At 40.6% G+C, this 26,941-nt stretch overlaps 1 protein-coding gene across 1 annotated transcript in view; it reads right to left on the minus strand.

Annotated features, from left to right (window-relative positions):
- Nucleotides 1–3,338: 3,338 nt before the first annotated feature.
- nccrp1 (P1, F-box associated domain containing) overlaps nucleotides 3,339–26,941 on the minus strand; it is a 48,164-nt gene continuing 24,561 nt past the window's right edge. The window contains exons 2-6 of the mRNA XM_028797161.2: nucleotides 22,401–22,472; nucleotides 12,026–12,122; nucleotides 5,610–5,705; nucleotides 3,819–3,966; nucleotides 3,339–3,619 (exon numbers count right to left, since the gene is read on the minus strand). Of these exons, the coding sequence (XP_028652994.1) occupies nucleotides 3,482–3,619; nucleotides 3,819–3,966; nucleotides 5,610–5,705; nucleotides 12,026–12,122; nucleotides 22,401–22,472 (551 nt within the window). The 3' untranslated portion in view covers nucleotides 3,339–3,481. The remainder of the gene's footprint in view (nucleotides 3,620–3,818; nucleotides 3,967–5,609; nucleotides 5,706–12,025; nucleotides 12,123–22,400; nucleotides 22,473–26,941) is intronic.

Consider the following 26,941-nt stretch of genomic DNA (forward strand, 5'->3'; position numbering starts at 1 on the left):
ATGTAACATAGGAGGGCTATAGAAGGGAAATCGGGACATTTATGGACTACACAATAAAGATTATAAAGGCGACAAAACAAAAACTAAAGGGTATGTTACATCTTTTTTAAAAAGTAACTTTTGTCACAGTCTTTGTATACATTAAAATTTGCCAAATTGTTTTAAGTAAACATTTTTAAAAAATAACTAACTACCATGTCTGTTGCAGTTTTAAAAAGGGCATCTATTGTGCCCTGGTCCAAACATGAAAACAAAAGCCTTAAAGGACTTTGGACTCCATCCAAAGCCTATGGGGTTTGATGGCAATCCTACTTAAAGATGAAGAAGATGAGTGGTGTTTCTTGAGGCTAACAGCTTGAGCTAATCAGAGCCCTTTCAATGACCATTAAACAGCTGCTTATGTCTGTTTGTCAGGTCACCACGCATCCTCTTCATCTTCAAGGGGGACTGTGGCCCACAAAAGTCTTCACAGCACACGGGCTGCCTTCTTTTCTTTGCCAAGTCCGAGTTAGACCATTAGACCTGCCACACTCTTCATAACTGCCCTTTTTAAGCTCCTTCAGTGCACACTGCTACCACCTGCACAGTCTGACCCTCTCCTGTGGAAACTGTCCTTGATCACAGGCCTTCTGCCACATAGATATGGTACCCTGCTGCAGCATTATGCGGCTGAAGTCACCAGACCCATCATGGCAGTTCGGTCATACAGTGCCATCAGTTTCACTATCCGTGTCAACACATGATGATCAATTGACATTGTCATCATTATCTATTCAACTAATGGTTCTTTCTCGGTTTGTTTTAAAATTGGCTTTACAGCTTTCCGTTTACACACCACTGTATGTTATAGTTGGCCCTGCCTCCTCATGAATATTGTTAGCATAGAGTGTCACACACATATTTATGATTTTGTTTGCAGCATAATGTTTTTTCCTCCCCACTAGATAGCAGGATAATACTGTCCTAAGTGTTATTCGGGCTTAATGCTGTACTTTAGATCACAACAGCTCAACCCAAGAGACACTCGAGGTTAATAGCTTTTACATCGAATTCCAAGTCAGAGAGATGCTTGGGGTAAACGTCAAAGAGAAAAAAAATAGATAAAAATTGCTTGTTGAGACATTACACATGAATTATGGGACACAAGCAACAGGGAATTTTTCTTCTTGGACATTTTTAAACGATTTTATTTAACTTGACTCCTCTGTCTGTCTGGGTCAAATCTTGCAACTGATTTTTAAACCCACTTTTGGCGAAGCAAATTTCTTCAAATTTTGCATACGTGTTCTGTAGTGGTGACAATACAATAATCTGTCAAAACTGATGCAATTACATAACAAATTTCGCCGCAATCAATGGTTATGCGATTCCAATTAATGCACACAATGACGGACAGAGAATTATAGTGCGATGTAGGAGCATACAAGTGAGAGATGCATCAGATTGCCCGCACTTGCCTCTTCCAGTGAGTGGAGTGAGTAAATACGAATGCTGACTTTAATTGTTTATTCTGTCGAAGGAGTAGACTTGATGATCACGGTGAGGAAGTTTTGCCGTAAGCTTGCCATTCTGTTGTCGATATTTTTTTTTGCAGCGACCAAGCGCTAAGAGCCTGAACAGAAAAAGAGAGACTAAAATATAATTCTTTTTAGTATTCAAATAATTCTGCAAAGAAGATATATTATGTAATACTTTTAAAGAAGCTTCCCATTCATGAAAAATTAAAGTGAAATCATTTGCAAAGTACTTAAAGACTAAAAAGTAAAAAATGTTTTATATATATATATATATATATATATATATATAAGTAAAACGATTGTATTTACTTTAGTTATAAATGCACTAAAAAGCAAAAAATAAAATTATTCTTTAACCACAGTTTTCGTGGTTATATGTGACTACATAAAATTGTGTAATAAAAACAACAACATTGTAATTCCCCACCATGATAAACAAGTTTCAAAAATTGTTTGAATCAATTAATTTATGTGCACATATAACCATGAAAACTGTGATTATAAGAAAACAATTTTTTGCTTTTTAGTGCATTTATAACTAAAGTAAATAGTTTTATTTAAAAAAAAAAAAAAAAATTTGATAATGTTTGCTTCTGTCCAGTGTTGGTCTGCACAGACACCCATTCTATCAGAAAATGTGTTATTTCCAGTATCCATAAAGACAAATTCTACAGGTATCATATATAAAAAATAAATAAATATCAAATTTTTGGGTAGGGTATTCCATTAAAACTTAGCTAACATGTGATTTCCAAGCTAAGACTGTTCTCAATTATGAATATGCATCATAAGATTGTACTCATACGGTAAAACAGCACATTAATGTCACATTTGGAGAAAAAACAATAGTAAGATTCTGCCATCATAAAAGTCTGGTGGTGCCCTTCACCTCATATCGCGACTCCTTCCTTTTAGCCCCAGAGGAGTACTTCTCTGCAGTGTGTCTTATGAAGGCTGCAGTTGTTGAGGTGGGGGGGGGGACTCGGTGTGCTTAAGGTACGATTTTTCTCAGAATTTAGACAAATAATCCATCATTTTCATACCAGTGATAGCCTGAAACCTTCAATTTACTTTTGCTGTTACCTCAGAAATACAGAGGGCATGTTTCTGAAAATCAAAACGTTTGTCACTTCAAAGTGGACAGAGCTTGAACATTTAAAAGCTTTTGCTTTCACGTTTCATGGACCGGTGGCTTATAGATCTCCCCCCCTTTATTGTAAAGTACAACAATAGGCACTGTATTTTTTTTTTTTTCAGGGGCAAATTAATGAGTACCATGATCATCAAAAACTAAACAGGACTTGAAACAAATGCCAAATTTCTCCTGGAAGTGCAGCTTGAATGGTTTCTTTGAATGATCAGCCTATCCAGACACTTTGCAGCACTGGGGCATCACCTCACTATTAGGAGAAAACAGAGTGGTGGGTCCTGGACTTTGACAGGATTTAGTTCCAGCTACTTTCAGCTTATAATAGGACACCTATTTCAATTTAACATGTTATTTAACAGTGTATGCCTTTATTGTGTTAAACTATCAGCTGCCAATATGTTTTCTTCACCCATGTTCTATACCTAGTTTTGCAGTTTATAGAGAAATGTGCAGTTTTTATAAAATACAATTTAAGACATCAGTCAGTCAGTCATTTTCCAACCCGCTATATCCTAACACAGGGTCACGGGGGTCTGCAGGAACCAATCCCAGCCAGCACAGGGCACAAGGCAGGAACAAACCCGGGATCGCCAATGCACCTAACCTGCATGTCTTTGGACTGTGGGAGGAAACATTTAAGAAATCAAGAAAGAGAAATAACAAACAAAAAAAAAAAAGTCAGTCGTTGTATACCTGCGTGCTCTTTAATTCCTACCCACAGTGATTACACCCTTACATTGCGCAAACTCAAAGCCGCAATGCATCAGGACATGGCATAAGTTTATCAAGCAACATTAATAAAACAATTCCATTCTCAGTCTCTCAGCTTCACCACCACACTGGTGTCTGTAACTCGGGTGCTTTGAAAGTCAACCATCCGCATGTTCTTGACACGGTGCAGGAAATGGATGTAGCGCACTCCAGAGCCATAATCTTGAAATATGTGGGAAACCTGTGGAAAATGAGAACACTTCAGAATGGTAAAAGGTCTCCGATATGAGAAAAGAAAAAAAAAGGTGGCTACTCCTGAAACAAATGCAGTGTTTCACTAAGGAGCCATGTGGGAGCAAGGAGCACAGAGAGAGGACAAGCAAAAGAGCAGAGTAAGAAGTAAATGAGCCGGCAAGTTAACCAGCGTATCCCAGAAGTACCTCAATCCAGCTGTGAGAATCCTCTCCTCCATCTCCTCTGTCACTCTGAGGGTTGTGGGAGTATTCTTGAATCACCGTTTCACCATCTGCCCCAAGCAGCTTGACATTCAACTGGTATATAAATTCATGAATCTTACTGTCTTCGTACCTGAGTTGAAATCCAAATAAAATGAGTTTTGTTTAATTATGTGGGGGCCAGATGGTGGCCTGCTGATTTGGCACTTCGACAGTGTAATTCATACTATTAAAGCAAAGTCATACATTTATACAGGGTGAGCCAAAATGAAGTACCACATTTCTCAAGGTCATTGCGTGAGGTAGAGGCAGCCGAGTGTGTTGCGGTGGGGGTCCTTTGATAGGCGATCCCTTATAGTTCTCAGTCAGCACATGCCTTGGTCCAGTGAACACGATTTCGCTGTCGGAGCATTCTTCAAAAACAACATATCCATCATCACTAACTACGCAACACACCTTCTGAACACACTTCAGCATTCCTCCCAACGGTGACGTCCCAAATCAGAAAGCAATTCTTCAATGAGTGGTTTAACTTACATAGACGGGTATAACATTGAATAGAAAATCATCAGGCCATCCTCGGGCTGCATGAACGCCTGAAAACATCCAAGCTGTAAGGGCATCAATTTTGCAGTCTCCTAGACGTACAGCGCACAAACATGCTTCTTCACATCTTTGAGGAGGATTTTGCATGAGGATCTTAATTTGTATTTCCATACAAAATGGCGGTAGTGCAAGAACTCACAGAGAGATTGGGAGAGCCATACAGAGTTGTGCATGAACATTCTGCAAACTGTTCATATGCAGCGAGGAGGCAATTTTCCATTTGAATGGTTGTGTAAATAAGCAAAACTTTTGCTATTGGGCTGAAACCAACCCTCGTGAACTTCATCAGAGATCCCTGCACAGTAAGTGCGTTACAGTTTGGTGCGCCTTTGCAGAATTTGGCATTGTAGGCCCTACCTTTTTTTGAAGGGGGGGCGGGGCAACGGTCCTGAACGTTACATTGAAAAGCTAGAGAACATTTTGTGGCCCCCACTGGAAGAAATGGATGTGGTAGATGCCTGGTTTCAACAGGATGGAGCAACAGCTCATACGGCGCGGAGATCCATGCAAGTTTTGCGGGAGATGTTTCTGGGGCAGCCGATCTCCCTGCACGGTGATGTGGAGTGGCCTTCATGTTTGCCTGACCTCACTCCGTGCGATTTCTTTTTGTGGGGCTATCTCAAGTTGAAGGTATCCACACACCGACCTCAAAACTATGAAGCTCTCAAGGACGCTATTCGCCACAAAATCGCTGTTAATCCCCTTGAAATGGCCGAACGACTCATGTGAATGTTCAAAAATCGTCTCAAAGAGTGTATCACTAATGATAGCCACCACCTTCAAGATTTCATTATTATAACACAGTGAAAAAAAATCTATTTTGTATACCCTTTCTTGTGTCGTAATGTAATTTAATTTTACCTTGTAGTGTTTTTGTAGGATAAATGTTTGAAACGTGGTACTTCTTTTTGACTCACCCTGTATTATCCCTCCTATTTATTGAATTGCCCTCCATTTCTTGTAACTTTCAGTAAGAGTGAACAACTCATTTTTTATATATACACACACACACACATACATACACATTAATAATAAATAATTACACACACACACACACAGTTCCTTAAGTCCAATTTCAACTGTCCTAGATCAGCAACATTCTGAATAGAAATGTCTGAAAATAGTTTAGGTATCAAAAGGTGTACCAGGCAGATTTCAGTCACAACATACCAGTCTTGGATGCAGATATCAGGCTGATAAGCATCCATCAGCTCTTCCCAAAGGCCCTCTTCCATTAGGTCAATGCGCTGCTCCAATGAGAACCAGCTGTAGGCAAGATTGAGAAGCAGAATGTGTTATCCTAGAGGGTTTCTTTTATGCAATTCTGTATCAACATCAACTGGTAATTATTGAGAATGTCAGCTTGGACAAAAATTGCGGAGGCAAAACGCTGAATAGGCAAGCAAAAGATCTGTGGGACAAATGTCCTCACCTGGCCTACATTTACATATCTTCTCAATTATGCAATTATGTTATGGATGACACAAGTCTGACAATTCAATAAAACAGAATAAAGGCTTATAAAAGCAGAACTCCAAGCACCAGCAATGCATGAAATATTTCATTCAAGTTTCCAAACTAATACAAAGCTAGTTTTTAAAGATTTCAGTGGTGCTACAATTGCTACTAGACCACTTCTTTCCATCCATGCATTTTCAAAAACCAACCACTCCAGTTTTAGGTTAAAGATCTCTAGAGCATACTGTAACTCACCTTGGACAGGTATAAGCTAGAAACACATGCAGAATAGCAGGAGTGTTTACAGTAGGGAAACTCAATTTTGCCAAATTGCAGGACTTTAAACTATAGAGTGAGCCCCACATCAACATGACAAGAATATACCATACTTGCCCAAATGGAGCAAAACATGCATGACTGTAGCAGTGCTCTGGAGTGGGGAAAGCTTCCCAATGTGTGTGGTATTTAAAGTAAACAAAAAGAGGTGATGATGTAGCAAATACTCTACCCAGAATGAAGCCAGTGAAGCTGCATTCTACAGGAATAAGCAACAAGCATCTAAACCCAAGAAAGTGATGGGAGAATATAGCCAAAAAAAAAAAATCTCGTATCCTCCCTAGGCTCGTGAAGCATTTGTATGATTGTTTGCATGGAAATATCAAATATTTTGTAAATATTGGAGTCTAATACCAGTTTGGATTTTTGTGGTGTTCTGCCTTTAAACTTTTTCTTTTGGTATTTGGTATCTCCAGAGTGTCCTGGGTCTGTCCCAGAGGTCTTCTCCCAGTTGGACATGCCCAAAATCCCTCACCACAGAGGCATCCAGGAAGTATCCTAAATCAGATGTCTGAATCTCCTCAACTGTATTCTTTCAAAGTGGAGAAGCAGCGGTTCCATTTTAAGCTCCTCCCAAACGTCTGCGCTTCTCACCCCCTCAGTAAGGCTGAGCCCAAACATCCTGTGAAGGAAACTCATTTCTGCCACTTGTATCCACAGTCTAGTTCTTTTGCCCACTACCCCAAAGCTTGTCATCATAGGTGAGAATGGGAATGTAGATCGAACAGTAAATCAAAAGCTTTGCATTTCGCTGAAGCTCCCTCTTCACCACAACTGACTGCTCGTCGATCTCCCGCTTCCTTCATCCCTCACTTGTAAAGAAGATACCAAAACACTTAAACTCCTCAGCAGAAGGTAGCACCCTATTCCCATCCCAGAACAATTTTCCAGCTGAGAACCATCACCTCAGACTTGGAGGTGCTGATCCTCATCCAGTTCTCTTCACACAGAACCACATCATCACAAAGAGCTGAGACATGAACCCGAGGCCACAGAACTGGATCCCCTCCAGTCCTGGGCTTTGTCAAGAAATTCTATCAAAAAAAAAAAAAAAAAAAAAAAAAAACCAACTATGGGAGGCACTGAAAGAGTCCCAAACCCAACAAGAATGAGTTCAACTTAATGCTGGCAACGTAAACAAAGCTTTCATTCTGGTTATACATGGACCAATTAGCCTGGTACCTGATACACTCAAGGCAACCTCCACAGGACCCGTAGAGGGACACAGTCGTGTGCCTTTTCCAAGTCCACAAAACACATATAGACTGGTTAAGTTTATTCCAATGAACCCTCCAGAATTCTTGTGAGGGTAAAAAGCCTGTCCAATGTTCTGCACCCAGGCCAAAATCAGCATTGTTCCTCCTGAATCTGAGGCTTGACCAGTAGCTAAATCCTCTTTTCCGCCAGAACCCTGGCATAGGCCTTCCCTGGGAGGCTCAGGAGTGTGATCGCCCTAAAGCTGGAAGACCCCCTTCAGTCCCCATTCTTAAAAATGGTGAACACTACCCCAGTTTGCCAATGCAGAGGTACTATCCCCAATCTCCACACAATGTTGAAAAGGCGTGTCCACTAAAAGTAGCCCAAATACATCCTGAGCCTTTAAGAACTCAGGGTAAACATCTTCCACCAGAGCCTTGCCACTGAAAAGTTTAACTGCCTCAGAGACCTCCGCTCCAGTGATGGACGAGTCCCCTCTCTGAATCCTCAGGCTCTGGTTCCTCACAGGAAGACATGTCGGTGGGATTTAGGAGGTCCTTGAAGTGTTCCTTCCACCACCAGCCTGTCCGCAGGTGAAGTCAGTAGCACTACGTGCCTGCTATAAAGTGCATGGACAAAGCACTGTTTCTCCCTCCCAAGTCCCCTGACAGTTTGCCAGGAACACTTCAAGGGTGACCGAAAGTCATTTAACATGGCCTCAAACTCCACCCACACCCGAGTTTTTGTTCCACAACAGCTACCACCACGCTCTGCTTGACCTGTTGGTCAAGTTAGCCAAGCTCAAAAGACCTGCTTCAGTCTGAAGGCTTCCTTTACTGATGGTGTCCACCATGACTGAACCACCACCAGGCTCAGTAATTACTGCCACAACAGGTACCAATGACTTTACGTTTACAACTCTGCACAGCTGACTTAGCAATGGAGTAGCAGAACATGACACATTCAGGTTCAATGTCCCCCCACCTCCCTAGGAATTCAAGAGAAATTTGTCTGGAGGTGTGAGTTGAAGATGTTCTGGACATGGGTGTCCGCCAAATGTTTTCAGCACACCCTCTCTATGAGACCTGGCTTGCCAGGTTTGTCTGGCATCTTCCTTCGCCATCTGAGCCAACTCGGTCACTTAGTGATCAGCGGATAGCTCAGAAACTCTCTTCAGAGTGTCCAAGACATACTGTCACAGATCTGATGCCAGGATTACAAAATTGTTCATTGACCTATGGGCACTTATGAACACCCTTCTGGACGGACACAGTGGTTCTTGTGGGCAAACTGTGACTAGCACAGAAGTCCAATAGCAAAGCACTGCTCTGGTTCAGATCAGGAAGGCCGTTCCTCCCAATCACACCCTTCCAGGTTTCACTGTCATTGAAGTTCACCAGTAAAATGATACAGTTCCTAGCCTCTCCTTGAGTTGCCATTTTATCATGGTCAAGAGGTCTGCATATTTCAATGATCCTAACAGCTATGTTATCCGGGGCCATTGCCCCTGGTTGGGTCACTCAAGGCAAATTGGTCCTAAATAAGAGATCAGATGAAGAGCAGTTCATATAATTATTATAGAAAGAAGAAACAAGGATTCAGGTTCCACCCCAGAGCCAGGCCCTCGATGGCAAGTGCCTAGTAGTTGACACCCACTGCACGCCCAACCTACCTGGAAAGGGGTCTCTCTTTGAACTGCCTTTCCCAAGGTTTCTTCCATTTTTTTCCCTACAAGGTTTTTTTTTTTTTTTGGGGAGTTTTTCCTTGTCTTCTTAGAGAGTACAGCATGACCAAGCCCCAGCTACTGAAACGGACTCCAAAGATGTGGGTTGTGACCTCTCTGGTGGGGAAGAAACCTGAGCTAGTTCAGGAAGTAAAGAGGTACTGTCTAGATATGGTCAGGCTCACCACAACACAGGTTCTGGAACCAAACTCCTGGGCAGGGGTTAGACTCTATTCTACTCTTGAGCTGCCCAGGGTGAGAGGCACCAGGTGGCTATGAGCTTACTTATAGCCCCCCAGCTTGGTGGTTATTAAAAATAATGTTGGAGTTTATCCTGATGAATGAAAGGGTCATTTCCCTGTGACTTTGGATCGGAAGAAAGACTCTGACCCAACCGTTGGTGCATAAGCCCAAACATTGTAAAAGTATTTGGCCTTCTTGTAGACCTTGCAGGGAGTGCTAGAAGGTGCTCCCACTGTGGACTCTATTGTTTTAGAGGCGATCAATGAAAATCAGCATGTTAAATGACAGCAGTAGCATGCATTATATTAAAATTATACAATATGTAATAAAATAGTTTTTTTAAATAAGAAAATTAACATCTTGTAGCTCTACACACTGTACACATTCACGACGCCGATGGACTGTAGAAAAAAAGCACCTTTCAACTTTTCTCTGTATTCTTCTATTTGTGGTTAATACATCATTTATTTATAAAATTTCTTTCTTTCTTTCTTTGCCTTTTTGTAGACAAGCCAATTGCATATAGCCTCATCTTGTGAGGCTTTTCCTACCGTATTTCCCCAAAAACAAGATCTACTCCAAAAATAAGCCCTAGCATGATTTTCAGGCTGCTCTGTAATATAAGCCCTAGTCAAGATCGTCAGCTGAAAAGTAAGGCACCTAAGGCCAGGTTTATACTTCACACGGTGTGACGCGTGTGCCCGAAACATCTATTACATTCCGAGGACACCTTGCCACAATATCTCTGAAAAGGATGTTTAATGATTACATCCATCAATCCAGGGATCCGTCCATTCCAGCAAGCAAGACAGGAACAAAATCCCTGAATGGGGCATCAGCTCATTGCAAGGTGAATTCAAGCACACACACTAACATCATTTTAGAGTCCCCGAATCCTCAAACTTTCATGTCTTTGGAAGGAAAACTGAACACACTGTGGAAACCCACCAGGAAAACATGCAAACTCCAGGCAGGGATCAAAAGGGACGTGACTCCCTGCGAGACAGCAGTGCTACTGATCTGCCATCGTGCCACTCCGTATGTGTAAATATTAACAGTATTCATTATTTAAATAAAGTTAACGATTTATCTGTAAAATGTAACATACATAGTTTAATGCATTTCAGTATGAAAGTATAATTCTAAGAATTCTAAATGTGCAGTGAGTTGGAATATCATAAATTTAATGTGTTCTGTATGGCGATGCTGCTGTCAGTTCAGGAGGAAGCCCCAGAAGCGAGTAGCGATTTAACAACTCGGTTGGTTTTAAGAGGCCGTTTATGACGGTCTGCTTTAATGATAAACTACGAGGTTAAATTTCCACTTTAATCACAAAATAGACATTTTTACCATGTCCTTAATTGTTTTCTCTGTGGCTCAAATACGCCACCATACATTCTGATGTTACTGTGAAGGTGCAAAAGATGGTATGCGAGACCTTTAATATATCGTGTCATTATGTTGGGGAATATGCGACGCTTGATTATCAAAGCACCACAAATACATTTGTTTGTCGGCATTTTGCTTCACCACATCGAACCATTCATCAAACATCGAAGCACGCACATCAATCCCATAGGATCCTAAAAGTGGCTGGAGTAGCAAGAAATTCAGGCTTTGAATGTGTAGAGTTATGACGATATTCCAGAAGATGCTGACATGACTGTATTTGAATAAATGTATATTGTTGTACATGAATAAATATAAGATATCCCCTGAAAATAAGCCCTAGTGCATCTTTTGGAGTAAAAATTAATACAAGATCCGGTCTTATTTTCGGGGAAATACGGTAGATCTTTGGGTCATTTCTACTTATTTTGCCTGCTCACCTTGTTTAGGGGTCCGCCAGGCTGGAAGCCTGCAGACAGCAGTGTCAAGGCAAAATGGATTTGGGTGGAGTCTCCTTGTGCAGGCTAGTTATGTTATGGCCCTGCCTTTATGGTCCTTTTAGGCCTCACACCCATTTTGTTATGTTTGAGAATCCGAATCATAATAGTACTGTGCATAAGTGACAGTAAGGACCCTATAAATCCAAAGTGAACAGAATAATCACCGAATCTGGAAAGACAAGAGAGTTCTAAAAGTTGATACTGTGGAACCTTTGGTCAGAGACATGTTAAAACCAGTACAGTCAAAGATATGCACAGCTACTTTTACAGAAATTAGCAACCTTTCCAAGTAATTTAGGACAATATCTACAATAGCCACTGTAGTCTATAAACGTCAACAGTTTCTTACACCTTGTAAGACTCCACCCTATGTTCTATGAACTCAGTCGTTTGTGACACCTTCTTTGTGAAAGCAAATCGTATCTCAAGGACCTCACCACCTGCAAAAACACTTCACAGCAGGCACTGTAAATAAACAAAAGGATAAAAACAACAGTAGTGTCCACAGAGTAAGCTAACAAGTAAATCGTTAATCCACAGATCTGTACACAAACACCCTGCCACACACCTGGTACTGTACCAAGGCATGCCGCTGGGACTCATTTCTGAGCAAATTCCAAGCACCAGTCCTTTGAGAGTCAGTTGAAAATATTTCATCTGCTCGCTAATAAATTAATCCAAAGCCATTCAAGCTGCAGAAGGCCTTGTCCTCCACACACCCCCAAACACTCCCCTTTTACCTGTACATTGGAAGGTAACACACTACCGCGCCAGGAGGGATGCCACTCTTGTCTACAGGAAGGTGTTCAGTAGAAGTGGTCCACCCGATGAAGTCACCTGATCAAAACAAATGTAATAAGAATAATTTTTAGAAACAATCTGAACAGAGACCAAAACACCCAAGGTCAGCCTTTAATATCCAAGTTGTGGTATCTACATTCTAAAATTTACACTTTTATTTTAATGTACCATACCAGTTTTCAGGTTTTATAGTCTTATTATGACTACACCAGTGCCCCATCCACAGATGGATTCTGTCTTGTGCCCAAAGCTGTTGGGATGGGAGGAATCTATAGGCAATCCTAAAGTGGATAAGTGGGTTAGAAAATGGATGGATAAATATAAATCAAGCTATACTTTTTATCTGTAAAGAATCTAAAATGCTCCTAACAATATATATCCTATTTATACTTAAGTACTAGAGTGTTGTACCGTGTTAGCCATTATGAATGTCGTGAGAAGTCTAGCAAAATGACACCCCCATGACACGGCCCATGGCCGGATGTCCCTGCGTCCATCCGGTTTACCATTCTCGTTTAGTAATATGGATAAAAGATGTCATTTTGTTTGATTTCTCACTATTTATACTTACACAGTATTTTAGTTTATAAGTAAACCATTTAACAAGCAAACAAAAATGAAACATTCATAAGGAAAAATAAAAATGGATTGAGGTAGATCTTCAGTTGACTTTCACTCAGCTTCTCAAATTAAGAAGAAACTGTAATACTACAAGCATCTTATAGGTGGTGCTGCAGCACTTCTCATAATCGGCCTTATTCAGCTGTTGAACACCCTGTAGACCTGCTTTTTCAGTTGTTCAATAGGAGTCCCGGGTAAACACTTTACTCACATCTATAACTCATTCAAATTTAAGTCTGGACACCACTAATAATATAACATGCATATTGCCTTTTAACTGAATTCAGATCAGGGGAGCTATATGGGAACATCAGTTACTATGCAAAATCAGCTTATCATACAATGGCCAATTCACACTTAAAACAGTTTTTAAATGGCTCAACTGAACCAAGGCATATTTAAAATTAAGCCATTATATTTAATAATAGTGTCCAGTGAAAGTCTGGTATCCCATTCAGACATGGACATTACCTATCCCTCACAAAGACCTGGAATGGACATGTTGAAAATGTAACGGATGCTTAGCACATGACATTTACTATGAAAAGGCACTATATACTGTATTAACTAATTGAATAACACACGCCTTTAGCGGACTCAGTGAATTAAACTGAACAAGCTGGTTTGGAAAATGGATAGATGAATGGATGTAAAAATTGAACTTTACTGTTAATAAGTGATCCAGTCTTGGAGAAGCCCAATACAAAACAGTTAAGTTCCTTTCACAGGGTTAATGCCAGTCCAAAGAACTTTACATAGATAATGCATTTTTCTTGGAAACTGCAATATCATGCCAAAAGTGTTTAAGACATGCTTTAAAACAGGGGTCTCCAACCTCCCCCCGGGAGAGCTACTTTTACAAAATGAAAATGGCCAAGAGCTACTCATGTCTTCTAACGTTTATTCTCATAGCTTATTTCAACCCAAACAAACTGAATAAGCTTGGTTTTGCCTGAACATTTACAAAATGTTGGTGTCCACAGCTCACATTTTGCATTAAAACATCACAAAAAATATTTAGTGCACCTGCAAGTGCACTTTGTATGTCTGTATGCATTTTCTAGTGTATCTCACTCTATTGTATTAAAACTTGAATGCTGTCAAAATAAAACAATGCAATTCCAAATCCACAGATATTCCTTATTTGTCATTTTGTTCCATGTCACTGTGTCACTTTATTCACAGGTCCAGTTGCATGTGTGATGTGTTTTTTGTTGTCAGATGACTGGCACTGCATGGAGTCAACAAGAGAGGCAGGTGTGTAGTGGAGTGGAGCCACTGAGGTTCACTCTGATGGAGTCATTTCAATTTTCATCTGTCAGTCTTGTTCTGAACTTTGATTTCATGACATTCATGTCAGACTCACAGGGGTATGGAGACCCAAGCAAAGCAGACATTTTCAGAGTTGCTTGGTGAAGATTCTTATAGTTATCGGGCTCTACTAAGCACCAGAAATGCTGTTGAGACTTTAACTGCACATTATTTTGAAGGTTTACTAATACATAAAATCCAATCTATCTGTCTGCATGTCTGTCCGGTTTTCAAAAGAACTACTTCACGGATTTAGATCGGGTTTTTTTTATCTATAATTTGCTTGAACATTCCGGTTGATTTTGTGACTTCTCTCATTTCACTATGTATCATAGTTCATTTGCGGTACCAATTTATTTGCTCAAATCCAAGAAAAAGGCAACAGGCCATAGAAAGGGGCCTTCCTCAATTACTTGCCAGCTTCGGGGCATGTCCCTTAACTCCGCTTAGCTAGTGAACGAGAGAACAATTGAATTCAACTTTGTTTGATATTTAAAATAAAGGGTTACTTAGGTCTTGAGTTTGAGTCCGGATGTTCTCTTACATGTCTGCCACATTGAAAAGACAGATTGCAATTCAGATTGTGGTTCGTGATTTGTGTTAAAAGGATCATATGATGATTTTTTTGAAAGATCGCCCACCCCTAATTTGACTAATCAAGTTTTCCAATTTATGTAGGATTCATTAACCCTTTGGCAAGCTACTTGGAATGGGGTTGCGAGCTACCGGTAGCTTGCGAGTGACGTTTTGGAGACCCCTGCTTTAAATCATGCAGAGTAAAATAAATATTTTTTTTTTTTTTTTGTAACAAACACAAGAGGAGCACATTCAGTCCATCCAGCTCATCTGTTCAGCTAATAACCAAGCTGGCCCAATATTTGATGATTATGCTTCTTAAAGGTCGTTAAGGTTTTTATATGACTCGATAGTTTGTTCCAAATTCCCACAACTCCTTGAGTGAAGAAATGCCTCTTGGGTTCAGTCCTAAACACACTACCTCTTAATTTCCACTGGTGTCCTTATAACAGGGAAGTGTTTAATTGTTGGCCGTAGTCTGTGTAGTGTGGTATTAGTGTTGGGATGATGTGGCCAGGTTACTTTCTTACAAAATAGTGTGAAATGGCACATCTGGGTGGACTCAGGTGTTATAACCTGTTGAGCAAAATGGGAGTGCGGGCCTATAGTTAGAACAGCATCAAGTTGGTCCAAATACATGCAATTTAGAAATAATTCAAACCCCCACACTTTTTCACATTTTACTATGATTCAGCCTTGTGAGACTGACTGACTGCCCACCCAAGATGAGACGCACATACTGAGGTCTGTCTGTAAGATAGTCCACGATCCATGCCACCAGGTATGTATCTACTCCCATCTCTGTCAGCTTGTCCCCAAGGAGCAGAGGTTGGATGGCATTGAAGGCACTAGAGAAGTCCATATAAATGACTTCAGAATGACAAAGTACACTAAAAACAGGATTTTATACATTTTTTGCAAATTTATTAAAAATAAAAAAGTGAAATATCACTGACAAAGATATTCCAACGCTTTGCTTTAAAATTTGTTTCAGGTCTATCCCATTCTATTGATCATTACTGTGGTCAATTGAATTGACTGGACCCAATTAGTAAAGGTACACACCTGTGTAAAGAAGGTCTCACAGGTGAGCAAAAACCCGGCCACAAGATCAAACAAATTGCCTGCTGAGCTTAGAGATGGAATCTTGCAGAGGCAAAAATCTGGGAAAGGCTACCAAAAAAAAAAAAATTCCTCAAGCTATGAAGGTTTCCAAGAGGAAGAGGTTCCCTAGAGCTGGCCACCTGGTCAAACTGAGCAACTGAGAGGTGACCAAAAACCTAATGTACAATCTGGCCAAGCTCCGGAGAACCTGTGTGAACATGGAGGAAACTCTTAGAAGAATAACCACCATTGCAATACTCCACCAATCTGGGTTTTATACAGAGTTGCCAGATGAAAGCCTCTTCTCAGTACAAGACACAAGGAAGACTGCTTGAAGTTTACAAAAAAGCACCTAAAGGACTATCAAACTGTGAAAAACAAGATTCTCTGGTCTGATAAAACCACAAGTAGCATCATGCCTGGAGGATACCAGGCATTGCTCAGCACCTGTGCAATACCATTCCAGCAGTGAAGCATGCTTGTGGTAGCATCATGCTGTGGAGTTGGGGACTAGGAAACTAGAGAGGATGGAGGGAAAGCAGACTAGGGCAAAATAAACAGATATCTTAATTAAAATCTGTTCCAAAGTACTCTGGACCTCAGACTGGGAAGTTCACCTTCCAACTGAACAAAGCAAAGTCAACACAGAAGTGGCTAAGTGACAACTTTGGGAATGTCTGTGCAGTGACCCAGCCCAAGCCCAACCTTGAACATCTCGAGAGACCAGAGAATATCTCCATCATTCTCCATCCAACCTAATAGAGTTTGAGAAGATCTGTATAGAAGGATGGGCAAAAATCCTCAAATCCAGGTGTGGGAAGCTCATCACATCATACCCAAGACGACTCCAGGCTTGAATTGATGGAGCTTCAACTAAGTACTGAATAAAATATCTGAATACTTGCAATAATGTAATTTCAGGTTTTTATTTTTTATTTTTAATAGGATTTGCAAAAATTTCTAAAACCCTGTTTTTGCTTAGCCATTCTGTGGTACTAAGTGTTGTTTGATTGGGGAAAAATAAACTTTTTTTTTTTTTTTTATATTTTTATTTTATTAATTTTCATTGTAATCATTCCATACAAATAGATCAATTTATAACCCAACAAAATTGAAGACAAATCAAACCCCACCCCTGAGAAGGAGAGCTTAGCCAAAGGAGAATTGCTTAGGGCTTTTTAATAAGACAACAATAAACAAAAGAAAGGGAGAAATAAATATATATGTAAATAAGAGATGGAGAAGGGGATTAAATGCGGTAATAGTTATTTCTCTTATTCTAAAATAATATTGATTAAATCCTGCCAGGTTTTGAAAAAATTTTGTACAGATCCTCTAACTGAGAATTAGATTTTTTCCAATTTCAAATAATATAAAACATCGGTTTCCCACTGACTTATCAGAGGAGAACTAGGATTCTTCCAATTTAACAGAATAAGTCTGCGTGCCAAAAGTGTAGTGAGTGCAATCACCGTTTGCTTGTCCTTCTCCAATTCAAGTCCGTCTGGAAGAACACCGAACACAGCTGTTAATGGGTTAGGAGGGATTGTGATACCAAGGCTGTCTGAAAGGCACTTAAAAATTTTGGTCCAAAATGTTAGTTGGGTGCAGGCCCAGAACATGTGACCCAGTGAGGCAGGAGCTTGGTTGCAGCGTTCGCAGGTTGGATCTTGCCCTGGAAACATTTTGGACAGTTTTAAGCAAGACAGATGAGCTAGATATATAATTTTTAGTTGAATAATTCTATGCTTTGCGCATATGGAACTCGAATGAATTCTCTGCTTTGCTACCTTCCACTCCTTTTCTGATATATTGATTAAGAGATCTTCTTCCCAATGTCCTCTTGGATCTTTGAAAGGTAGGGCCTCTAATAAGATTTTATATAATGCGGAAATGGTGTTTAATTCCTCGAAACTGAGCAGTATTTTTTCCAGCATTGTGGAGGGTGCAAGGTGGGGGAAATCGGGTAATTTCTGTTTAACAAAATTTCTAATTTGAAGATAGTGAAAGAAATGTGTAGCTGGGAGGTTGAATTTTGAACGTAATTGTTCAAAAGATGTAAATATGTTGTCTATATAAAGATCTCTGAGCATTTTAATCCCAAAACTTTTCCAGGTATTAAAAACTGGATATACTTGCGAAGGTTGAAAGAGGTGGTTCTCTTGCAGAGGTGCCACCGATAAAAGATTTTCCATCTTATAATGCTTTCTAATTTGGTTCCATATTCTGAGTGAGTAAAGCACAATTGGGTTATTAGTATATTTGCGATGACTTACATTTATTGGAGAGCAGAGCAGGGAGTATAAAGAAGTACTACAGGATTTTACTTCTATTGCGGACCAAGCCTGTGTATGTTCATTTATTTGTGTCCAGGTTTTTATGGCTTGTATGTTTGCGGCCCAGTAATAAAACTGAAAATTAGGTAAAGCCATGCCACCCTCCGCCTGAGGTCTTTGTAGGGTCGCTCTTCGGATACGTGGGTGTTTTGAGTTCCAAATGAATGAGGTCATTGTTGAATCTAACTGTTTAAAAAACGATTTATTGATATATATTGGAATGTTTTGAAATAAAAAGAGAAGTTTTGGAAGGATATTCATCTTAACAACGTTAATTCTTCCGGCTAGAGTGAGATGAAGCGTTGAGCATCTATGCAAGTCTTGCTTAATTTTTCCCATACAGACGGCAAAATTTTGTTGATAAAGAGCTTTATGTTTACTTGTGATATTTACCCCATGGTATTTAAATTGATCTGCTATGGTAAAAGGTAGGGTGTCTAATCTAATATTATATGCTTGTGAATTCACTGGAAAGAGTATACTTTTATTCAGATTAATTCTAAGACCAGATATCTTTTGAAATTCTGTTAGTGCTGTTAAAACAGCAGGGACAGTGTTTTCTGGGTCCGATATATATAAGACCATATCATCTGCATATAGAGAAATTTTCTGTTCCAGTCCTTTTCTGATAATCCCCTTTATCTGATAAGAATTTCGGCAGTGAACCGCCAGTGGTTCAATAGCGATTGCAAACAACAGTGGCGACAAGGGACATCCTTGTCTGGTACCACGTTCTAGTTTAAAGTAGTCTGAGCAAATGTTATTAATACAAACTGAAGCTTCTGGACTGGTATACAGTAGTTTGATCCATGCAGAAATTTTCGGGCCAAACCCAAATTTCTCCAATGCAGTGAAAAGGTAGTTCCATTCAATCATATCAAATGCTTTTTCTGCGTCTAATGATAGTAATATCTCTGGGGTGTTTGATTTTGCTGGTGAATATATAACATTAAACAAGCGTCGGAGATTGGAAGATAGGTGTCGGCCTTTAATAAATCCTGTTTGATCCTGTGATATTACCGAGGGCAGCACTTTCTCCATCCTTCTAGCTAGAATTTTTGAGAGTATCTTAACATCATTATTCAGGAGTGAAATTGGTCTGTATGATGCACATTGTAACAAGTCCTTATTTTGTTTAGGAAAGACGGTGATTAATGCTTGTCGAAATGTTTGAGGTAGTATTTGGTTGTCTCTAGCTTCTGTAAATGTTGCCAATAAGAGGGGAGCTAGCCGAGTGGAGAATTTCTTATAAAATTCTACGGGGTAACCATCAGGGCCTGCTGATTTCCCGCTTTGTAGTGACTTTATAGCATCTAGTAATTCTGTTAGCGTTAGAGGTTTATCCAGTTCCTCAGCACTTAAAGCATCTATTTGTGGTATCTGTGATGTATCCAGAAAAATGAACTTAATTGATTGTAGCAAAAGGTTGCAACATAACAAAATGAGAAAAATATGAACGTTCTTGAATAATTTGAAATCGCTACACAGTAGGTATTAGGATGGGTATTTATTAAGAAACATGAAGTATACAAGGGCAATACACAGAAAACAAAAAACATTTCATTAAATAAAAATAAGGCCTTCTTACACTCTTCTGGTTTAAGAACTAGATTACGGGTGCCTTGACCACATACAGAAGAGAACACCAATGTAAACAGCTCAATCCAGACTCTGAGCCTCCATTTCCTTCTCACCGGGTCAGCCTTTTCCTTTAGTCCTCTCCCAGCTCCAAAATCATCTGACTGAGGAGATTGAGGCCCTTAGAAGGCTATTCCCTGGAGTACTTTCTGTGCTACTCAAGTCTACCAGGAAGTCAAAGAGGCCAACAGAGTCTAGCTGCAGATTCCCAGAGCTCCACTCCTTTGAGGAGGTTGTTACTTTGTATTATACATTAACTGGGAGTATTACATATCATCACTAAACTATGGTTAAGATTAGTTTTGTGGGAGGGTTAACGGACTCAGATACAGGTAAAAGTGGCTTGAGGTACTATGTGACATCCTTCACATGTTCGATAACTCTGGTGTGCTGGGCTGGTGGCATCACTTTAAGAAAGGGCAAGGGCAAACTCGGTTATAGGACACACTCTGGACCTCCTGGGAGGTTATAGCAAAGAAGAGAAGAGAATTAAAACTGGGCAGTGCAGTGGTAGCACTGCTGCCTCGCAGTAAGGAGACCTGGGTTTCCTTTCCCGGGTCCTCCCTGTGTGGTGTTTGCATGTTCTCCCCGTGACTGTGTGGGATTCCTCCCACAGTCCAAAGACATGCAGGTTAGGTGCATTGGCGATTCTAAATTGTCCCTAGTGTGTGCTTGGTGTGTGGATGTGTGTGTGTGCCCTGCGGTGGGCTGGTGCCCTGCCGGGGGTTTGTTCCCTGCCTTGCACCCTGTGCTGGCTGGGATTGGCTCCAGCAGACCCCTGTGACCCTGTGTTAGGATATAGTGGGTTGGATAATGGATGGATGGAGAATTAAAACAAGAGTGTGCCATTATGAACAATGCTGCACATCCTCTCTCTGACACACTAACACAGGACTTTCAGCCAGCGAATATTTAAGCAGAAGCAAGTCAAGAAACGAGACTGGGGCTCCTTTATGCCAAAAGCGATACATCTGCATAATGCTTGACTGGTACAGGGACTGCCAAGTCAGATCTTTTCTCTCTTTAATTTTCTTGCTTTAGTCATTCTGCTGTGTTTTCAGACCAAAATATACACTGCCTGGCCAAAAAAAAAAAAAGTCGCCACCAAAAAAAAAGGTCACACACTCTAATATTTCGTTGGACCGCCTTTAGCTTTGATTACGGCACACATTCGCTGTGGCATTGTTTCGATAAGCTTCTGCAATGTCACAAGATTTAGTTCCATCCAGTGTTGCATTAATTTTTCACCAAGATCTTGCATTGATGATGGTAGAGTCTGACGCTGCGCAAAGCCTTCTCCAGCACATCCCAAACATTATCAATGGGGTTAAGGTCTGGACTCTGTGGTGGCCAATCCATGTGTGAAAAATGATGTCTCATGCTCCCTGAACCGCTCTTTCACAATTTGAGCACGATGAATCCTGGCATTGTCATCTTGGAATATGCCTGTGCCATCAGGGAAGAAAAAATCCATTTATGGAATAACCTGGTCATTCAGTATATTCAGGTAGTCAGCTGATCTCATTCTTGGAGCACATACTGTTGCTGAACCTTACCAACTGCAGCAACCCCAGATCATAGCACTGCCCCCACAGGCTTGTACAGTAGGCACTAGGCATGATGGATGCATCACTTCATCTGCCTCTCTTCTTACCCTGATGCGCCCAGCAGTCTGGAACAGGGTAAATCTGGACTCATCAGACCACATGACCTTCTTCCATTGCTCCAGAGTCCAATCTTTATGCTCCCTAGCAAATTGAAGCCTTTTTTCCCCGGTTTGCCTCACTGATTAGTGGTTTTCTTACGGCTACACAGCTGTTCAGTCCCAATCCCTTTTGTTCCCTTCACATTGTGCGTGAGGAAATACTCTTACTTTCACTATTAAACATAGACCTGAGTTCTACTGTTGTTTTTCTTCAATTTGATTTCACCAAACGTTTAAGTGATCGACGATCACGATCATTCAGGATTTTTTTCCTGCCACATTTCTTCCTCGAAGACGATGGGTCCCCACTATCCTTCCAGTTTTTAATAATGCGTTGGACAGTTCTTAACCCAATTTTAGTAGTTTCTGCAATCTCCTTAGATGTTTCTCTGCTTGATGCATGCCAATGATTTGACCCTTCTCAAACAGACAAACATCTTTTCCATGACCATGAGATGTGTCTTTTGACATGGTTGTTTAAGAAATGAGAAGCAACTCGTTGCACCAGTTGGGGTTAAATAACTTCTTGTCAGCTGAAAGATAATCGCCCATGCAGTAATTATCCAATAGGAGGCTCGTACCTATTTGCTTAGTTAAATCCAGGTGGTGACTTTTTTTTGGCCAGGCAGTGTTATGTGTATATGTATTTACTTACCTGCCTATATTAAATATCTATTTATTTAAAGAGCTTCTGCAAAAAGTCAATTTTCCCCATGGGGACAAATAAGTTATCTATCTATGCTTACACATAGTAAAATTCTGTCAATGTGGCATCCTTGCCAGTATGTACATTCTCTTGCCAATCCCACCAATCTCCTCTCCTCCCTTACAATTACTGAAAAAAGGCTTAAGTTTTAACAGCATTAAAACAAATAGAAGAATATAAGCAGAGACAAGCAGCACAATTTATTATTTATGTAATTATATTAAATGCCTGGAGGGTCCCACAATGAATAGCCAAGTCAGACTCATCACTCTTTCCCTCCAATGCAGTTGGAAGACAAAATAAACTTTGCACCATACCTGTTTGTTCAAATTGAGCCACTGTGATTTCATCAAGTACATGAGCAGGTAAGGGATCTGTGTGGGAGAGCCCTGCAGGGGAGAGAAAAGAGAAAATTAAATATCAGCCAGCCTTGTCCTTGACTACAAATACAAGCAGAAGTGAGCACCCGGCCCAGCACATACACACCCACGCATACACACACACCCACACTCACACCTCCTTCCACCGCTGAGCAAGTGCATACCTTTCTTAGCCACTATAAAACAGAATATTATTGTGGGAATCCAGCAAGTACGACTGTCTCTAGATGGCGCTTGTTTTATATCAATAGAGCAGGATTTTTGGCAACGCTTTTTAAGAGTGGCTTTAAGGGCTTACTTTAGTGTTTCTATTAGTCACTTATCGCTATGTAACACAAATAAGCCTTTGTAAAAGGTATAGATGTGTAACAAAGTGACTAATAGATAAGCTACAGGGAGTTCCCATTGAGGATTAGCCTCATTACAGTTTTTTTCTTTGGTTTACTAACACACTAAAACTGGTTCAACGGACAATATCCCCTACCAGTAACGGCGTAGTGCACAATAACGTGCAGTGAACAGACTTGACTTGAGCATTCCTAGTTTTCATACTCTTTCTCTGTCTCTGTTTAGCATTCATTTGCTCAGAGGTTGATGCGCTTGGTGCTTCCTGAGCAGCACTACTTTTCTTCACCCTAGCGGCCCGCTGCTTCTCTTATTTTGTCGGCATCTTTTCGCGTTAAAACTGAGTAAGTTAGTTTTTGTGTTGCAATTACTTAGTACATTTTTCATAATTTTTCACTTCAATCTGCCTCAAGAATGATTAAAAGATATGATGAGGTAGGGGAAGTGACCGCGAAGGTGGTAGGGAAAGAGAATGATTTACATACGCATGCGCCACATGGCCGCCCTGCTGCGCGCTGCCAAGAGTTGATTCTACAATAAAATAAAATAAAAATAAAGAGTAATAAAAATCATCACCCTGAAATGCGGATAGTAGACATCGCGTAGTATATGTGTACCAAATTTCAGGTCAATAGGTGAAACGGTTTGCGAGCTACAGGTGATTTAAAATCCTGAAAAGAAACGAACAGCCACGGTAGTGTATTATATATAAAGATAGCCTATAACTTCAGCTCTCGGTAGATCGACACTTTTCCCCAACAACATAACCACAAAATTCAATTGATTTTTAACGTTATCCAAACTGAAATATATCAGTCTAAACTTTATTAACAAGTGTCCTCATGTAACACTAAAAGCATTTAACTCAAGCCACCACAAACTGCACTTGTTGAAGCAGGCTGAAACTGCAGGGGCACCCTCAGCCCCTAAAGGCGGCATCCTGAGCCTTCAGAATAGATAGCAGAATTAAGCTTTATTGTATGGCATATGCGTACAGACTCATTTAAGATGGAACAATGAGCGTCCAGCAACAGGCACCTTTTTCTTTTATTACAACTCATCATTTAAGCCATTATTCTTCCTCATCTGACTTCTAGCATTCCATTGCTCTAGTCCTGCCCCTAATTAATCTACCATTACCTCCCGGCTGGGTGGGTGTCAAACTCTTTGTTGTCCCTATCTGTCTGACAGTCCCTACCTTCACCCCCCTTCTTTCCCAGCACTCGCCAATTATTTACAACCCAAGAGTTTACATTCCCCTTCTTATCATGGGGCCCCTCATCTCTTCTCAACTCTCCTGCACGTCCAGACTTTAACTTGAGAGATAATGGTGGTCTGTGACTTATACAGGGGATTAATAAAGTATCTACAGTGGTGTGAAAAACTATTTGCCCCCTTCCTGATTTCTTATTCTTTTGCACGTTTGTCACACAAAATGTTTCTGATCATCAAACACATTTAACCATTAGTCAAATATAACACAAGTAAACACAAAATGCAGTTTTTAAATGATGGTGTTTATTATTTAGGGAGAAAAAAAATCCAAACCTACATGGCCCTGTGTGAAAAAGTAATTGCCCCCTTGTTAAAAAATAACCTAACTGTGGTGTATCACACCTGAGTTCAATTTCCGTAGCCACCCCCAGGCCTGATTACTGCCACACCTGTTTCAATCAAGAAATCACTTAAATAGGAGCTGCCTGACACAGAGAAGTAGACCAAAAGCACCTCAAAAGCTAGACATCATGCCAAGATCCAAAGAATTCAGGAACAAATGAGAACAGAAGTAATTGAGATCTATCAGTCTGGTAAAGGTTATAAAGCCATTTCTAAAGCTTTGGGACTCCAGCGAACCACAGTGAGAGCCATTATCCACAAATGGCAAAAACATGGAACAGTGGTGAACCTTCCCAGGAGTGGCCAGCCGACCAAAATTACCCCAAGAGCGCAGACATGACTCATCCGAGAGGTCACAAAAGACCCCAGGACAACGTCTAAAGAACTGCAGGCCTCACTTGCCTCAATTAAGGTCAGTGTTCACGACTCCACCATAAGAAAGAGACTGGGCAAAAACGGCCTGCATGGCAGATTTCCAAGACGCAAACCACTGTTAAGCAAAAAGAACATTAGGGCTCGTCTCAATTTTGCTAAGAAACATCTCAATGATTGCCAAGACTTTTGGGAAAGTACCTTGTGGACTGATGAGTCAAAAGTTGAACTTTTTGGAAGGCAAATGTCCCGTTACATCTGGCGTAAAAGGAACACAGCATTTCAAAAAAAGAACATCATACCAACAGTAAAATATGGTGGTGGTAGTGTGATGGTCTGGGGTTGTTTTGCTGCTTCAGGACCTGGAAGGCTTGCTGTGATAGATGGAACCATGAATTCTACTGTCTACCAAAAAATCCTGAAGGAGAATGTCCGGCCATCTGTTCGTCAACTCAAGCTGAAGCGATCTTGGGTGCTGCAACAGGACAATGACCCAAAACACACCAGCAAATCCACCTCTGAATGGCTGAAGAAAAACAAAATGAAGACTTTGGAGTGGCCTAGTCAAAGTCCTGACCTGAATCCAATTGAGATGCTATGGCATGACCTTAAAAAGGCGGTTCATGCTAGAAAACCCTCAAATAAAGCTGAATTACAACAATTTTGCAAAGATGAGTGGGCCAAAATTCCTCCAGAGCGCTGTAAAAGACTCATTGCAAGTTATCGCAAACGCTTGATTGCAGTTATTGCTGCTAAGGGTGGCCCAACCAGTTATTAGGTTCAGGGGGCAATTACTTTTTCACACAGGGCCATGTAGGTTTGGATTTTTTTTTCTCCCTAAATAATAAAAACCATCATTTAAAAACTGCATTTTGTGTTTGTGTTATATTTGACTAATGGTTAAATGTGTTTGATGATCAGAAACATTTTGTGTGACAAACATGCAAAAGAATAAGAAATCAGGAAGGGGGCAAATAGTTTTTCACACCACTGTATCTATCTATCTAAAAATACATAGGCATGAGCTTTTTAATACCTAACTCTTGCATCTCAATAAAATTTAGTGTCTACTTTTCTTATGTGCTTAAAATACTTTTCTAATACTTGGAGATTACCAATTTTAAGAATACAATTTTCTATACACTCAGTTAACACTCCTTTATCCAGGTGTAATCTCTAATCATGAAAACTGCTTTCTCACATATCAGAACTTGAGACTATAAACAGGGTCAAAGGGTATGTCAATGTTTTTGGAACAATGGATCCAAACAATGAGAAGAAAAGAGTTTGTGGAAGACAACCTTGAAAAAGACAATGAGGAAGAAGAGAAGGAAGGGGTGGCACAGTTTATATCAGATGAAATAGAGGACACAATAGCACACAATATACTGATTCATGGAACACAATGGCAATGCCTAGAAGGCACATTCAGTCAAATGTGAACCGCTACAGTGGCAGCGATTGTCCAAACTTTTTTGACAAGAGAACAGGTTAGCTGCAGTACTTTTGTATCTACGGTGCTAATGTGAATGGTTATACTTTCAATCAATTCAAGCATCACGAAAGCAGTTCCCGTGTGCAGTGTGGGAGTGGACGGCCCTGCACTTAGTGCACAGGTGCAGGATTGCCAGCAACCCAAATTGATGCCGGGAGCTGCTCATTGCCACAGCTGTGCAACGTCCCCATTTAAAAAGGGAAGTGCAAGATAGTGAACGAACTAAAAGGAAAAAAAAAAGGTTTAAGTGAGAAGTGTGAGAGAGCCAGCGCGAGGAAAGGAAAGCAGACAGATGGGTATGGAGCATATGTGGCCAGAGATCAGGAGGGGGTTGAACAAGTAGCAGGAGCGGCCATTGCACTCAGGAATGTGCTCTCACTGGGAGGAGCCGACAGACTGGCAGAGGTGGGAGGACAGGGAGCTCATGCTGGGAGAAGCCAATGGACAGGCAGCGGTACAAGCAGAGCAGGGCTTGTGCTACCTGCCCGATTTGCATTGCACATGTGGAAAAGTTCCACATATCTGTTCTGTAACTGTACTGTGTCTCACTCTTTCTGCATGTGTGAATAATTTACAGTGCAGAAACAAATATTGCATCAGCGAGCCATAATGAAAATATTACAAAAATACTTTGTTGTTCTGCATAGAT

The sequence above is a fragment of the Erpetoichthys calabaricus genome, chromosome 1, assembly GCF_900747795.2.
Source record: "Erpetoichthys calabaricus chromosome 1, fErpCal1.3, whole genome shotgun sequence".
Lineage (NCBI taxonomy): Eukaryota > Metazoa > Chordata > Cladistia > Polypteriformes > Polypteridae > Erpetoichthys > Erpetoichthys calabaricus.